Source organism: Fringilla coelebs (genome assembly GCF_963513975.1).
Source record: "Fringilla coelebs genome assembly, chromosome: Z".
Lineage (NCBI taxonomy): Eukaryota > Metazoa > Chordata > Aves > Passeriformes > Fringillidae > Fringilla > Fringilla coelebs.
Window position 1 is genome coordinate 70297877 of NC_140031.1, and position 14961 is coordinate 70312837.

The following is a 14961-nucleotide window of genomic DNA, read 5'->3' on the forward strand; positions in this document are numbered from 1 at the left end:
TTTGTTGCTGTCTTGATCATTATGATCTGCTGTTGTTTTCCTCTCATCATTTTACTGTTTGTTGCATTTTCTGGAAGCAGAGGAGGAGATAGCCTTTCTCTGTTAAGATCAGATCACATACTGGCTGAATAGGAAATTCACTTTAAAAAATCTGATTATGTGTGCAGGCGTGATTAAAGTGCAGTGAAGAGATAAAAAAAGGACATTATACAAATGGAAACCACATCTATGAGTCTGCTTTCCCTGAGGCCAACAGTGTGGATTTCTGCTGGGATCTGTATATTATTCAATATATTTATAAATGCATTCATTAGTGAGATCACAACACTTCTAGATCGTCTGTAGGTTATCTAAGTAAAGATGAGACCTGATCATGAAAACTTATGAAAGGTTTCTACATATTGTGGCTGATAAGATGGAAAAATGTACAGGGATGAACATATCTAAAAATCATTCCTAAGTGGATATATAAAAACTTTAACCTCATGTGGAAGATGGGTTTCCTCAGGGAATTACTATTCTTCTGGCAAGAGTTACAGGCATTCTGATAAATGCTCTATGATCCTATTTTAATAGTTCCAATTAAACACATGAAAATAGAAAAATTACAATTAGAAAAGCCTTTCCCAGTGCTTAAGAATACTTATGACCACTTATTTCTATCTGCTATGTAGAATTAGGAGTTCATGAGTACAATCCAGGTCTGGTTTCCCAAAGTAGAACAGGACACAAAGTAGAGAAAAATACTACCATGAACTGTTTCTAACAACCCAAGACTAATTAAACTTTGATTAATTAATTTCTTTTTTTTCCTTTCAGACTCTGTGGCTTTGAACCATTTTATGATGAAAGGGGAGATCAGTATATGTTTAAGAGAATCCTGAGCTGTGAATATGACTTTGTGTCCCCCTGGTGGGATGATGTGTCTCTGAATGCCAAGGATTTAGTAAGTAAAGCAAAAATGAGACTGGAGTATTTAGTAGTTCTGCCACTGAGGAAGAGTCCACTTTGGGGTGGGGGCAGAATAATTGGTTAATTAATTGTTCATAATTGTTTCCTCTTGTCTTTGCTATATTATGGTGCTGTTCATAGGCCCTGTTAGTCCAGTGCTGTAATTTTGCCCTCAGAACACAGATATTCAGGTCCTTCTGTGAAGCAAGCCATAGATTCTTGGCAGCTGTAACAGTGTTCATGTATGCCTGCTTTTCCTTCCAGCTCTGAAATGTTTCACCATTCATCTTTTCCGGGCAAACACCTTCAGGGGAATGTAGAAACAAGCCCTTCTTTTTGTGCAGTTTTCAAGCCTGCATTTTGGGGAAGAATATAAAAAGGAATGAAATTTTCCTCCCACTGCTTTTTCTGACATATTTTTTCTGCCCATTAAAGTTTTTTTTTTTTGGTAGGTGAGGAAAGACTGACTACTTTTAAATATGGTCCATTAGCAAAATGCAAGGGCTGGCATGCTATCTGCACTCTATTCTTTTATTACTGGATAAAGTAATTTGGATCCAGGAGACACTGATCTGCAAAGATAGGTATGCTTGAGTCTGACTTTTGTTAATAACTTGCATAACTCAGTTATTTCATAAGCACTGAAAACACAAGTGCTCTGTTCCATATATACTTATACAAACTGTGTCACAAAATACTATGTCATTGGTGTTAGTGAAGTACTTCAGGGTATTTCAAATGGAAGAACTGTAGAAGTTCAAAGTACTTTTTTGATGTTTTATGAGATGTGAAGTTTTTCTAAGGCCAAAAAAATATAATTTAATGCCAAATAAACAGCAGTCTGCAGGTAAAGCTTTTGTCCAAACTGCTCCATACAGTTTTAGTAAAGTAAAGCTCAAACTTTTAGGTTTGAACATTGTATAGGAAACTGTAGATAATGATGATGACCATGACTCTCAAAACCCATGCTGTGGGCAGTTCAGTGTTAAGTTGAAGTGATTTGCTTAAATCAAGGTCTTCCTTGGAGACACAACCAATATTCACCACAATGCCTGTTCTCCTGCATGCACTTCAGGGCAGCAACTTTGTTTAAAAGCTATTTGTAGGGAGATTCAGAGAACCCTAAAGCAAGTTTTGCCTCACCCTTGGGCACATAGGAGCAGTGGAGCTCTGTGCCACCACTTGCACTGCTCCAAGAGGGTCTGCAGTCAGGAGAGCTGGGTAAGTGTGGCTCTGCAGAGTCCCATCTGTGTACTTTCTTATTCCATCCTCACCTTTCTTCTTTTTTTAAAACTCCACTTGTCCAGAGATAGAATAAAACTCATGGAATGTCACTTGACTGGACACACTTTGTATCCAGCAGGACCATCTCCAGTCCCAGGGGTATGTTTTGCAGTGCCTTTTCCCAAAAATATCCTACCATGGTGTTTGTAGAAGTCCAGGTTTTCTGGCTGTGGTGATAGAAGGAATGGTGTAAACAGCACTAGTTTCAGAGTGGGCTATGACAGAAACACTTGTACAATGCTTTTTTTTTAATGTGTACGTGAGGTTTTTCAGTGACTGAAAGAAAAATTTCCTTTGTGATATATATGACAGGGACTGCGTGGTAGAAGCCTGCAGGAGATGCATGCACATAATTTAAACCTTCTAATCCAGTTTAAAACTTGTCCAAATCCTAAAGCAGAGATACTGCTCAGAGAGTTTGAGACTCTCTTAGGGTTTTTGTGACAAGGTAGACATGAAAGAGCCTATGATAGATACAGTTCAGCTGCATTGGTACATACCCTTAATATGTTGGTAACCAGTTTATACTTTCTCTTCTTTCTTCCCCCCTAGTGGCTGTCTTAATCAGATGTTATGGAGGACCAAGAAATGCCAGAAGCAAAATACTTGCAAAGACACAAATGAAAATGCTTTTTGGTTTCACAGAATGTCTCCTAAGATGCTCTCCAAACCAAGGCCAGAGCCCCCAGACACAAAACTAGGTAAATTTGAATGAAGCATAAGGTTGACAGTCTTTTGTATTTCTTGCTTGTGATGCAGGTTAAAAAGTTGATTGTTTTAGACCCCAAGAAACGCCTCACCACTCTACAGGCTTTGCAGCACCCATGGGTCACAGGGAAGGCAATAAACTTTGCACATATGGACAACGCACAAAAGAAACTTCAAGAGTTCAATGCCCGGCGTAAACTTAAGGCAAGTCTCTGCTCATAGTCTCTGTTTTGGCTATGAAAGCATGCAATTAAATTAGTAGCCTTGCAGAAACCTTGCACATTTTTGAGGACAATATTCCATAGTGTTATGGAAGCTTTTTATTTAAGATGTCTGATGAAGATTGAAGAAGTTTGAAGTTGATTCAGTCAATGAATAAAGCCAAAACACATAAAAATGGGTGAAGTTAATTGAAAACTCTATCTACACAGATAGGACTGCTGAGGATGTACACGCCTTTCACAAAGTCCTTACTTTCCATCCCCTTCTCCCTTCTTCCTTTCTTGCTTCTGTCCATCCATCTGTCCTGTATTGCTGATGCATTCTTAGAATACTGACCAGAAAGAACAGCATAGTGAGGAATTTTTTAAATGAGCATTCATCAAGCTAGAAGAAAATTAGTCTATTACAGCATATTTTGATCCCTAACCAGCCCGTCCCTATCAATACAAAGCAGGAGGTTTAAGCCATCCTTCTGTATGAACTAGAGTCATCATTTCAGATGTGTAGGTCCATAAAATATCCCCAGGATGCTCCTTTACCATCCAGTCTACATATCTGCCATGGGAAATGTCTTTAGGTGCAACTAGGAGGCAACTGGTCACCTGACTGACATAGTATCAGGAAACTTTCTTCTCTCCTAATCCGTTTTTTAGTTTTTAAAGATTTTCATCTGATCAGAAAATAATTCCAGGGATAGCTCAGCACAGGAATTGTTAGCAACAGTTACAGTGAAGCTGCCCTTCAGCCCTGAAGTAGCCCTCAGGAATAAGAGTAAAAAGCAACTAAACTGAGAGCTTTAGTAAATTCCACAGAAAAATCAATTCACAAAAAACTGAGCCTTAACTTTGGCTTTGCCATCTTTTGTAGTAGAGAACTGTAGCAGAGAATTTCTACAGGGCAAAGAAATTTGTTTTGTCATTTACAAAGTTCTCAGAGATTGTAGATATAATTCACATTGACATTTTGATTTTGTTTTTCTTTATATTTTTACACCAGAGATATTTTTGAAGCTCATTTTATTTAGACTCCTACAGTAAATAATTTTATTCTTTTGTGATTACAAACTATCACTTTTTACAAGTTTATTTCTTTAGTGCTTCTCTGTTAAAGGTTAAATTACCAAATCTCCAATTATTAAGAGGATTCATTGAAGTTAGCAGTTCTTGTAGAGGTAATAATTTTCCACAAATATATTTGTAAAAGAAACTATAAATTTTTTGACAATTAACTCCTGGTCAAAAAAATAAAACAAAGCAGACATCAAAGTAGTGAGTACATGCTTTGGCTGTTTTGTTAATAAGAATAACATGTAATCATTTCCTCTTTCCCAACACCTAAAAGTCCATCAGCAGACTGCCTTCATATAAAGACAAACTTTAAAGAGTAACTCTAAAGTTTCCAGTTAGGATCTGGTTTCTCAGAGGCTGTGTTGAATTTGTTTCATAAACATCTAACACTGCTTGTGAGACTACATTGCATTGAAAGTGCCTTTAGACCTTATAGTATCATTGAGTGGCTTGTTCTGTTTGTAATCTGTTTTCCAAAGCCCTCTCACCACTAATGTGGATGTCTGTGATTTTTCCTTTAAGAGGTCTACTCTCTCAAAATTCTTGCCTATTTCTTTGGTTTATGCCTTATAGTATTTCTTCATAATCTGTTGTAGCTGATTCTTTTTATTGACAATGTTTTTGTTATCTGCTTTTCATTAAAATCTTCTTTTTTTCCTTTTTATTTCTTTATGGGAGTTTTTTGTTTGTTTCTTTTTTGTGTGTGTTTTTTCTGTGTGTCTGTGTGTGTGATTACCTCTCCAAAGAATCCACAAAACTTGCTATGTTCTTAATCTCTTCCTGCAGACCCCCTTTGATGTCTAAGCAAAAGCTGCCAAGTCAAAAGTAGCTTGAGCTGTCGCACACAGAAGTTAGCATTTATTTTCCTCACTTCTGTATGTCCGCTTTTTTTCAGGCAATAAAACTGTTCAAGGCAAGGGCTAATATAACTGTCTTCACGTGTGTCTTCATTTTGTGATATTTCATGTGATATGAAATCCTACTCCTAGTGTGTATCTTCATCTGCCTATATTTAGGAAGTTGCCCATCTGCTCCGCAACATTGCGCTTGGAATACGCAACAGTGCAATAGTGATAAATATTGTGTTCCTTTGTGAAATTTTCACGGAATAATCAGTGATAACACTGTTTTTTATTAGTATGACAGAAGATGATGACTTTCTTTTTTTGCTGTCCAACTTTAGCACAGGATATCTAAAGTAATTTCTGAAAAAAAAAAAAAAAAAGAGGCAAAAAAAACCCCACAAAAAAGCAACCAAAAAAACCTGCAGGTATAGTTGAAAAAAAAGTCAAAAGGTTGTGTTCATGTCAAGGTTGTGTTCATGTCACCCAGCCTGTAACCTTGTGAAAGCAGCAATTCTAAACCTCAATCCAGCATTCCAGGTGGCCTTCTAAATCCACCCAGGCCCAGGCAGGCATCCAGAGGTGGCATTCCCGGGAGGACTGAGAGCAGCTGCTGCTGTCAGGGCCGCGTTCCCTAAGGAATGTTTGCTTGGTCCGCTCTCTCCCAGGCGGCAGTGAAAGCCGTGGTGGCCTCCACGTTCCCTAAGGAATGTTTGCTTGGTCCCCTCTCTCCCAGGCGGCAGTGAAAGCCGTGGTGGCCTCCACGCGCCTCGGCAGCCACAGCGCCCACGAGGCCCACAAGGCCGGCCATGGCCCGGCGCCCGGCCGCGACAGCCAGCCCGCGGACAAACCCACGCAGGCAGCACCGGCGGCGGCGGCGGCTCCGGAAGAAATGCCTTAGGTGGATGTCGTGTCGGCGGAGATGTCATTTCATACACCAGCTACCTTGTCATCCAGCGAGAGAGATTAGCGAGCTTGGCCTCTCTGGTTCTGCTTCGGGGCGCCACAGGCCCCGCCTGGTGATCCTACCTTCAGTGCATGTGACTGCTTATGAAAATAGTAAACTGTTCCATTAGGCATGTCATGGAAACAGTGTAATTCGCAGTAATATCGGCAGGTGAAAACATGGGGATTATTAACTACCTACCATAATGTGTATACTTCATCTATCTAGTGTTCCTAGGTGGCATTTGAAACAAAATGCTATTTTGTTCGGTTTTATGGAAGTAGGTGTCTTATCTATGTTGTGAGTTTCTTTGAACTGTTTCCTTCCAGGTTCGTAGTTCTTTCAGCAGACAAAATGGAAGGAAATACCAAACCAATGCTTTTAAAACTGATGTATGAAATAATGTTTTTTATCTGTAAAATTGAAAAACTATTTGGGGATTTACATGCAAAAAAAAAGAAAAATAAAAACCACAAAAAAACATTCCACTACTTCTGAGAAGAAATTGAAATGGTAGTTCCACTGGGCATGAAAGCGTACATTGTTCAAGCTTGCATTGAGAATGCCTTATTCTGACTTTTCTTGTTTGTATACAGTATTTTAATAACAACCAAAATTACTCTGCCATTTCATTCCACAGTAAAGTGTTAGCAAAACAAAACCACAGACTAAACAAGGATTAGAGTACATGCAAATTTCTGTCATACCATTATATTTATTCATTTAAATTCTAATCTGCAGATAGAAGACATTTTATAGGTCCTAAGGGAATAATCTGCATTTAAAAAAGCTGTAAATGCTTGAAGGAAGCTATTTCACAATTACTGATTTTGCTTTGGGGAAACGCTCTTATGCAAGGTCTGGGAGCAAGTAGTATAATCTAGCTGGTTCCTGGGTAGTTTAACCTCCTGAGTGAGCAGTTTCCACTTGTAAGTAGTCCACATTTTCCTAACAAAAGATGCCTCCTGTAAAGTGATCCACCAGCACGATCTTGCATCCACCCAGAGTTGTGTCATGAGTTAGCAGCTGTGTGCATCAATCAGCTTGCAAAAGTAGGGTCAGGCTCTTCAGCTATCTTGATGTTCTTGTTGAATGTGATTGATAGGAACTGAAAAACTAATGTGCATCAGTGTGTATGACCACTTACACTTGTTTGTTATCTATTTGACAGCATGTGACTATTGTACTGATATATTACAAAAATGGCAAAAAGAACCTGACGTACAAAAATGTCATTTGTGCTTGTTAAACTTTTTAATACTGATAGTTACCTAACATCCTAATACAATCATCATTCCTCTTTAGCTTTAATTGTTTTTATGTTGTTGTTAGGCCTTGCACAACTTGCCTTGAAAAAATATAGCAGCTACTGAAAAAAACAAGACTTTAATAAAACATTCTATAACTACATTTCCTGATGAAATAAAAGGGTAATACAATGTTATTCATATGGTAGATTTAATAAATAAAATGTGCCCTAAATTAATCTATAAAGGAGGATTAAAGATCCTGTCTTTACTGGGTGAAAATGCATGCTAATGAATCTATTATACTTAAGATTTTTTTATCAGTTTCTCAGAAGTCTCTGAATTTGTACAGAAAGTTTTGCTAACTAAGAAGGGTTGAAATGTAAAGTATGTGAATCCATTCAGTTTTCAAAGGACACACTTTGAGGTCAGCAGAAACATCTGGTGGGGCATAGCAGCCGTATGCAAGCCAACATGACACTTTTAAAGGTTTTTCCCTTGGAAACAAGTACAGCAAGATTAATAACTTTGGAGAAGATCATAGATACATCCACCTGTCTCACTTTTTACGCTCTGCCTTATCTCCTTTGAGGTCACTGAAGGAAAAAGGCAATTCTCAGCTGCTTTACTCCACCCTCTTACACTGTGGTGAAGTCATCCAAGTTCAGTCAGTAGGGAAATTTGATGGGAGAGGCTGGATTTCTGTACCGTTTCTCCTTCATTTGGGATAATTGCTTCAAACCTGCACAAGTGGAGTTAGCTGAGCAGTAACTGCACATCTGTGAGAGCTTGAGCATAACTTCCTTCATCTGAGGCACAGTTTGTTGAGCTGAAAAGTGGTCCCAGCTGATTCCCAATGGTATTTTTTGCTAAATTATACCACAGCATATCATAACTATGAACTGATGCTATCTAAGAGGAGACCTCTCTGTGACAGCATGATCTTCAGAGGGAACTCAGTTTTGTGTAAAAAGGCTCTGGGGCTTCAGTTGTTTTTGTTTTTACCATACTCAACATTAAGCAATCAGGATGTCTGTGCTGAGGCTGTGATTACCAGTACGTGACTTGGCAAAGCACAGTGCTTAGCTGATATATTTGATGTAGGACAGCAGCTGAGTGTATGCATGCACTGGAATATGCAGGTGTTACCTGCATTGGCTTTGTCTGAAATATCACATCCTGGTGGCATCTGCTGTAGTGCAGACTGGGATGTGTGACATCAGTGTCTTACTGTGGCTGAAAAATGTGAACACGCTTGAAAACTACTGGAGATGGACCAAATGTTTCCAAATCTGTGGTTATAAGCTGCGTAGAAAGTTACTTTTCTTTCTGTGCTCTTTTCTATTGAAATCCTGAGCTTTAATTCTTTAGAATATTTAACATATTAACAAAGTTCTTTAAGTACAAAAGGGGAAACTTTCCAGTATTTTTGAAATATTTGAACTTAGCAAAACTTTTCCTTTAAAAGCAGACTGCAGCACTAGCCAATTGTAGGGTAATATTTTAGAGCTAAGATGATGATAAGATTGCTGTTAAATGGCTATGGAAGTCCTGCCTTTGCACCACAGCAGGGGTTTTCCCAGGTTCAGAAAGATTCCCTCCAAAATAGAACAGATTTCCTGTAATTCCAAACACTTTTGCTTGCAATTTTGTGGCTGACACAGTAGCTATCACTGTGTGAGCCCGGTGCTGGTTTGCTGGCTGAAGTTTGTACTTTAAAGTGTGCAAACACGCTGCAAAGAGGCAGACAGGCCATAATCAAATTTCTAAATGCAGAATATCATCCGGGCAAAAGTTTTTGATACAGCAGGTTCTTCAGGAGAAGGGTACTAAGGGTACTATTTGTCCACAAAAATGAGCAGGCTGTTGGACACACAGAGTGATAAAAACTGCCCAGCAGTCCCTTTGCCTTGGTGAATACAGAAAAACGCTCTGAAACGCTGTGTGGCAGCAAAGCAGGATCAAAGCATCAACGAAAAAGTTTTTTGAAGTGGCTCAGACCAGCAGGGAGCCCCAGGCTGCAGGAGGCTGTGGCTCACTGGCACTAGGCATCCACAGTTTCCAAATGAATCACCTTCTCCTACAACTCACACTGCAAATGGAACACAGAAACAGCTGGCAGCCGTGGTAGCAGTGAAGACAACACCACGTTTTCTGCTGTCCAGCAACAAGGAAAGGGAAAATGACACTGGGAGTTGTTAGTGTCCAATTCAGCAGAAGGAAAGCAATATCTGACAAGCAGCAAATACAGCAGGACTCAGGAAAATAAACCCTTGTCTCTAGGTAAATGTCCCTCAGCTCTTGCGCACGTGCTGGGTCATTTCTGGGGTTTTGAGAGCAGCATAATAAAGTGTGGGGTGGAGGATTCCCTGCAGATCCTTGCACATTGTCCTGCACATTGCCTGCTTACAGAATGGCAGATGCAAGTGTCAGCACAGTGCCTTGATCCAAGGCTTGTGCAGAGGCTTTTTCTCCCGGAAAAGAACTAATTTTTGTGTGGCTGAGCCAGCATTGTTGCTGATGAGGTTATGAGTGCACAACTTATGGAGGCATGGCATTCATGTAACGAAAAATATCAGAGCCTGACCAAGAAAGATGCAGAGTTAGACCTAGAGACCAGTGGCAGGGATACACACAAGTCCTGAAGATAACAAAGGTAGCAAAGAGACAGGCAGAACATCCTTAAAGCTACTTTATAAAACAAAAACAACTCAAAGAATATCCTTTATTCCCTATCAGAGTTAATCCAGTTGGAACACAAACAGAGTTCATTCTTAGGTATAAAGAAATCTATATAAAATTCCCTGATAAGCCCCTGCACAATACCATGTTTTGTTGAACAAAAATACATCAGCTGCATTGCAGAATAAGAAGAAAACAGGGAAGGAAAAGGGGAAAAAATATGAGTGAAATATTTGCCTAGTGCAGACAGAGAGCTCTAAACAGCAAGGGTTGCAGAGGGTTACAAAGAGGATGACAGGACAGGAGCAGCTCTTTTATGAGTAAAGCCTGAGGGAGCTTGGCCCATTCAGTCTTAAGAAGGGATGACTGAGAGGGGACCTCATTAATACATGGGAATACCTGAAAGAAGGGTGCCAAGAGAATGGACCAGGCCCTGCTCCACAGTGCCAAGCAGTAGGACAAGAGGAAATAGGCAGAAACTGATGTCCAGGATGTTCCCCCTGAACATGAGAAAGAGGTTCTTTACTCTGCAGATGTCCTCACAAGGGGACAGATTGCCTGGAGAGGCTGTGGAGTCTCCCTCACCGGAGATATTCCAGAACCTGGACACAATCCTATGCAATGTGCTTTAGGAAACCTGGCTTTAGCAGAGAGTTGGGACCAGGTGACTGTGTCACTTCTAGCCTTACCCATTCTGTGATTTTGTGATTTTATGATCTTAGTTTCAGAAGACATATAAATTCTTACTGGCAAGGCTACAGATTCTTTATATCTGGGAGGTAAAATTTCTGGCCAGAGTAATTCAGAAGTTTGCTGGAGGGGCAGTGTAGAGCATTCCCTGGAGTGTGAATCCTCTTAATTAATATACGGACAGAATGATATACATGCACATAACTAAAAATTCACCAAATACTTACATCCTCTTCTGCCCTCCCAAGTGGAAAAGAGAACATGAATGCAGTTATTATTGGAAGTCATTCAAATATTGTGGGAATAGGCATAGTACAGAAGCAGGAATATAATGGAATACTTGAAGTGGCCCAGTTCTGAATTTAGCAGTAAAATTATAGATTGAAATCTGAATATGTACATGAACACATCTGAATATTTATGAATGCATAAATATATAAATTTATCAAATAAGAAGCAGAGACTGCTGAACAATCTGAGAACCAAGTCTGTATTAAAAGTTGCACCAGTGGCAGTTTTAAGCCATCATTTGTCCCTTGCCAGCATTGCTCAGCTGGACCTGAAACTATAATGATTACCAGTCTGGTATACATATATCATTGCTGGATGAAATTCAGTAATGCATATCAAAGTATGAAAGATAACAAATACAGTGGTATGGAGTTTTGCCCAGCTCTGGCTCCTTCCAAGACACAGCTGGGAAAAGAAATCATTTCAGTGCCTTCCTTTTGTGTGCTCAGTGCAGGGGTTGAAGAGGAGTGACAACACAAGCATGGCATTTTGTGAGGAGTTGGAGCTGCCCCAAACTGCACAGAAGCCCTGCCCAGTGATGCTCCATCCACAGCATGTGTCACTGAGAACAGTCTGGCCCTATATTTGTATATCAGGAAGATGTTTATTGGCCAAGGTATATTAAACAGCATGTGTTTGCCCCTGTGAAGTAGCACAGAGTTCTTCCTATAGGAAGATACATAAAGAGCAAAGCTTAAAATAAAGAGATAATTTTTTTTTCTGTTTGAAACTCTGGCTTCAGAGTTTCTGTTAACATGTGTTAACATTAATGGCTAAAGGGCTTATTGTTATACTTTCCCTTTGTGCTTCATCTTTTTTTTTTTCCTGGCCCAGGGGCATCCAGGAGCAGCTGTCAGCTGCCAGTCAGTGGGTGAAGAGCCATCTGACACCTGGCAGGTTTCAGCTTTTCTGCCCTGACAAATCTGCTGTTGCCCTTGGTTCCGTCAGATGGTTTCACTCCTGCTCTTGTGCTCCCAGAAGAGTCTGGGTTTCATCAGTCGATACATGTATTTCTCTGTGAGCCACCCCTGCTGCCAGCAGGTACCCAGGGAGAGGTATTTCTACTTTCCCTCTCCAGTTCCCAGACTCATGCTGTTTCCTGGCACCTTCAGATTCCTTTCTTAAGAGCCTCTATCTGGCTGACAGAAATAGCTCAGTGGTGTGCAACAAATGCCAGACAGGCACAGAAAATAACTCAGCTTCTTGGGTTATTTTCCCAAAAGAAAATGAAGGCACCTGAGCTGCTGTAGGCACAGGGTGAAGGGCTCAGAGCAAAGAGGCACAAGAACAGCACTGTGCCAGGTTCTGCTCCTCAGCACCAGGAAGCTCCTTTGCCAACAGCACCTTTTTCCTTCTGTGGAAGACATTGTTTAGGTCAATCCAAAGAGACAAGTCAGGCCTGGGAATTCTGAAAAATATGTGTTCTGCGACCAGTGACCTTCTTAATATTGTTTGCATAATATGAGTTGATACACTCAGAATCATATTTTATGCAACATTGCCACTTACAGTGTTGGCACAAGAAGCGGCAAAGTCAGTTTGGAGCATGAGGTCCCATATGTAGCCTGGAACTGTAAATAATGATCTGCTTTGTAATACAAAACTCTGGAGCCAATCATTGTACCTTCAAAAGTACACAGAGGGAAAGTCCATCAACAAGAAAAAAGACTGTAATTCTTATCCCTGTGTTGGGTGGATCTGGGGTAGCTCTTCTAATTGAAATTATTATTTCAAATTAGTTGAAGCAGCTATTCTGGTCACTTGAAAGCTGAGGACAAACCATTGTGTTTGATTTACAGCTGCAAATGGCATGTGATCTGTCCAGTATGTTCTAGGAGCCACTGAGTCGCATTTATTCACCCACAGAACTGTGCATAGGGGTCTGCACTATCCTATCAGCCCTCAGGTCCCAAAACATGATGATGTTACTTACAAATGTGAAATTTGCATGAATGAGCATGGCTACACAAATCCCCAAATAACACTGCACAATAACCACCCACAACAAACACACGAGAGAAGTCTGCTGCAGAACACACTAAAAGGAGCTCCTTTTTAGCTTTTTCCTGTTTAGCTTAACAAAGGATAATGTGAAAAGTGTCTATATATGTACATTCTGATGTCTCAATTTTCTTGACTTTTGTTATTTTCCTGACATGCCCACCAGCCATGTTTCTGGAAGCAGTGCAAACATACCTATCCAATGACAGCCTCTTCCAGCTAGAAAAAACATCACCACTGACCCTACCCTTCATTTGTAAGACATTGAAGTTGTATTGTTTGTACTATTAATATGTCCCTCAGTCATCTCTCCCTCAGCTGGCCAAGGGGGCCTGAAGCAGTCTTTTACAGAAAACTGAAGTTTGTCAAGAAACATATAATGAAATAAAGCAAATGGACTGTATGTATATTTAGACAAAAATACCTTTGAAATCCTGCTGCAGCAGTGTCCTCCCTGAGAAGTATTTTCTTCGGGAATGACAAGGACCCTGCAGAGCATCCAAGGCTGGTTCCATCATCAGTGTGCTACCTCCAGCGCAGTGATAGGTGCCTTGTTTGCTCTGCTCAAATCATTAACACCTTGGTTGAAGGGAGACAATAATTACAAATTAAGATACTTTTTACTGAACGTAATTAGAAACAAGGACAGTTACAACTACTAACTAGTGAGAACTAACCCAAACAGTTTCTTTGTGCTGTTGAGCACAAGAACCACTTCCTTGTTCACACCACATCCTCATGAGATGTCACACTAACACTTCTGATTAAACAGCAGAAATCTTACTTAATGTTCCATAAAGGACATTGTTTTCAAGTCTGGTTGTTCTTTGGGGTTTTTTTGGCTTTAGTTTTTAGAATACACGGAGATGAGTGGCCTATGCTCATGAGAAAATTACCTCTGAAATGGTTGCTCAGGGAGAAGGAAAGATGGAGAGGTGGGGGTGAGCCCCAGTCATAGAACCATAGAACAATCCAGGCTGGGAAAGACCTTTGGAAGAGATTGGTTGGGAAAGATCATGCAGTCCAACTGTTCACCCAGCACTGCCAAGTCCACCATGAACAGGATGTTCTTGCAGTGAAGCAGTGGTGGTGGCTGTTCCAGCTTGTCAGGGAGCAGGAGAAGGAAAGATCCATTGAGGCCCTCTGGCCTGGAGAAGGAAGTCTGTTGGTCCCCAGGAGCTATTCCACCACACCCTTGCAAGACCAGGGAGTACCAAGCAGAGGCAGCCTGGCTGCTCCCCACCCACAGTAAGGAGCTCACCAGCCTAAACTGATTTTAACCAGAAGTGTGATACATGAAGGGTACATATCTGGCTTGGCCCTGGTTTGGAGGCTCCTGGCTGAATGAGGACCATAAGGAGGGAATTTTGTGCTTTTGTTAATTCAAGAATACCGTATGCTGGATGGTTGGGTATGTGCTGATGTTTCTAAGACAAACAGAAAAAATGGTGCCTTCGATTAATAAGACAAAATATTTTATAAGCCTGTTACAGAAGCTCGTTGATCTCAGAACAGTGGAGGCTGGACTCCAACTAATAACAATGAAGCATATTGTAATTATATATAAAAGATTCTCTCAAATTAGCTCCATGTCCTGTATTCCTGACTCCTTATTTTACTGCTTAATGTGCAAGAAATCCTGTACTGTCAACACTGTTTTCTTATACTAGCAAAGATGTAAGCAACTAAATAGCAGTTTATAGTCTGCTTGTTTAACTTTACACTTTTGTTTCTGCTTAAGCCTATTTGTGTAGTAAATTTTCTTATACTGTGCAAGTGAACCAGAGGGAAATTTGAACCAGAAAAAAAAATGACCATTTTGTTATTTCCATGTATTGTGTGTGGGACCAGTGTATACCTCCTTGTGTGTTTGCTTGGGAATGCTGATAAGCCATGAGAAAATGCTCCAGTGCTGGGATGTCTATTTTTAGTAGCTGTCTTGCATAACTGATCTGGTGCTAAATTAACTAGTAAATCTAGAAAGGGTTGCATCTATTATTTGCTGACAGCTAATGCTCAATGTAGAGCAA

At 40.2% G+C, this 14961-nt stretch overlaps 1 protein-coding gene across 1 annotated transcript in view; it reads left to right on the forward strand.

Annotated features, from left to right (window-relative positions):
• CAMK4 (calcium/calmodulin dependent protein kinase IV) overlaps positions 1-5975 on the forward strand; it is a gene marked incomplete at both ends in the record, with an annotated part of 137015 nt that extends 131040 nt beyond the window's left edge. The window contains 3 exons of the mRNA XM_084224737.1: positions 820-946; positions 2995-3147; positions 5811-5975. Of these exons, the coding sequence (XP_084080863.1) occupies positions 820-946; positions 2995-3147; positions 5811-5975 (445 nt within the window). The remainder of the gene's footprint in view (positions 1-819; positions 947-2994; positions 3148-5810) is intronic.
• Positions 5976-14961: the final 8986 nt, after the last annotated feature.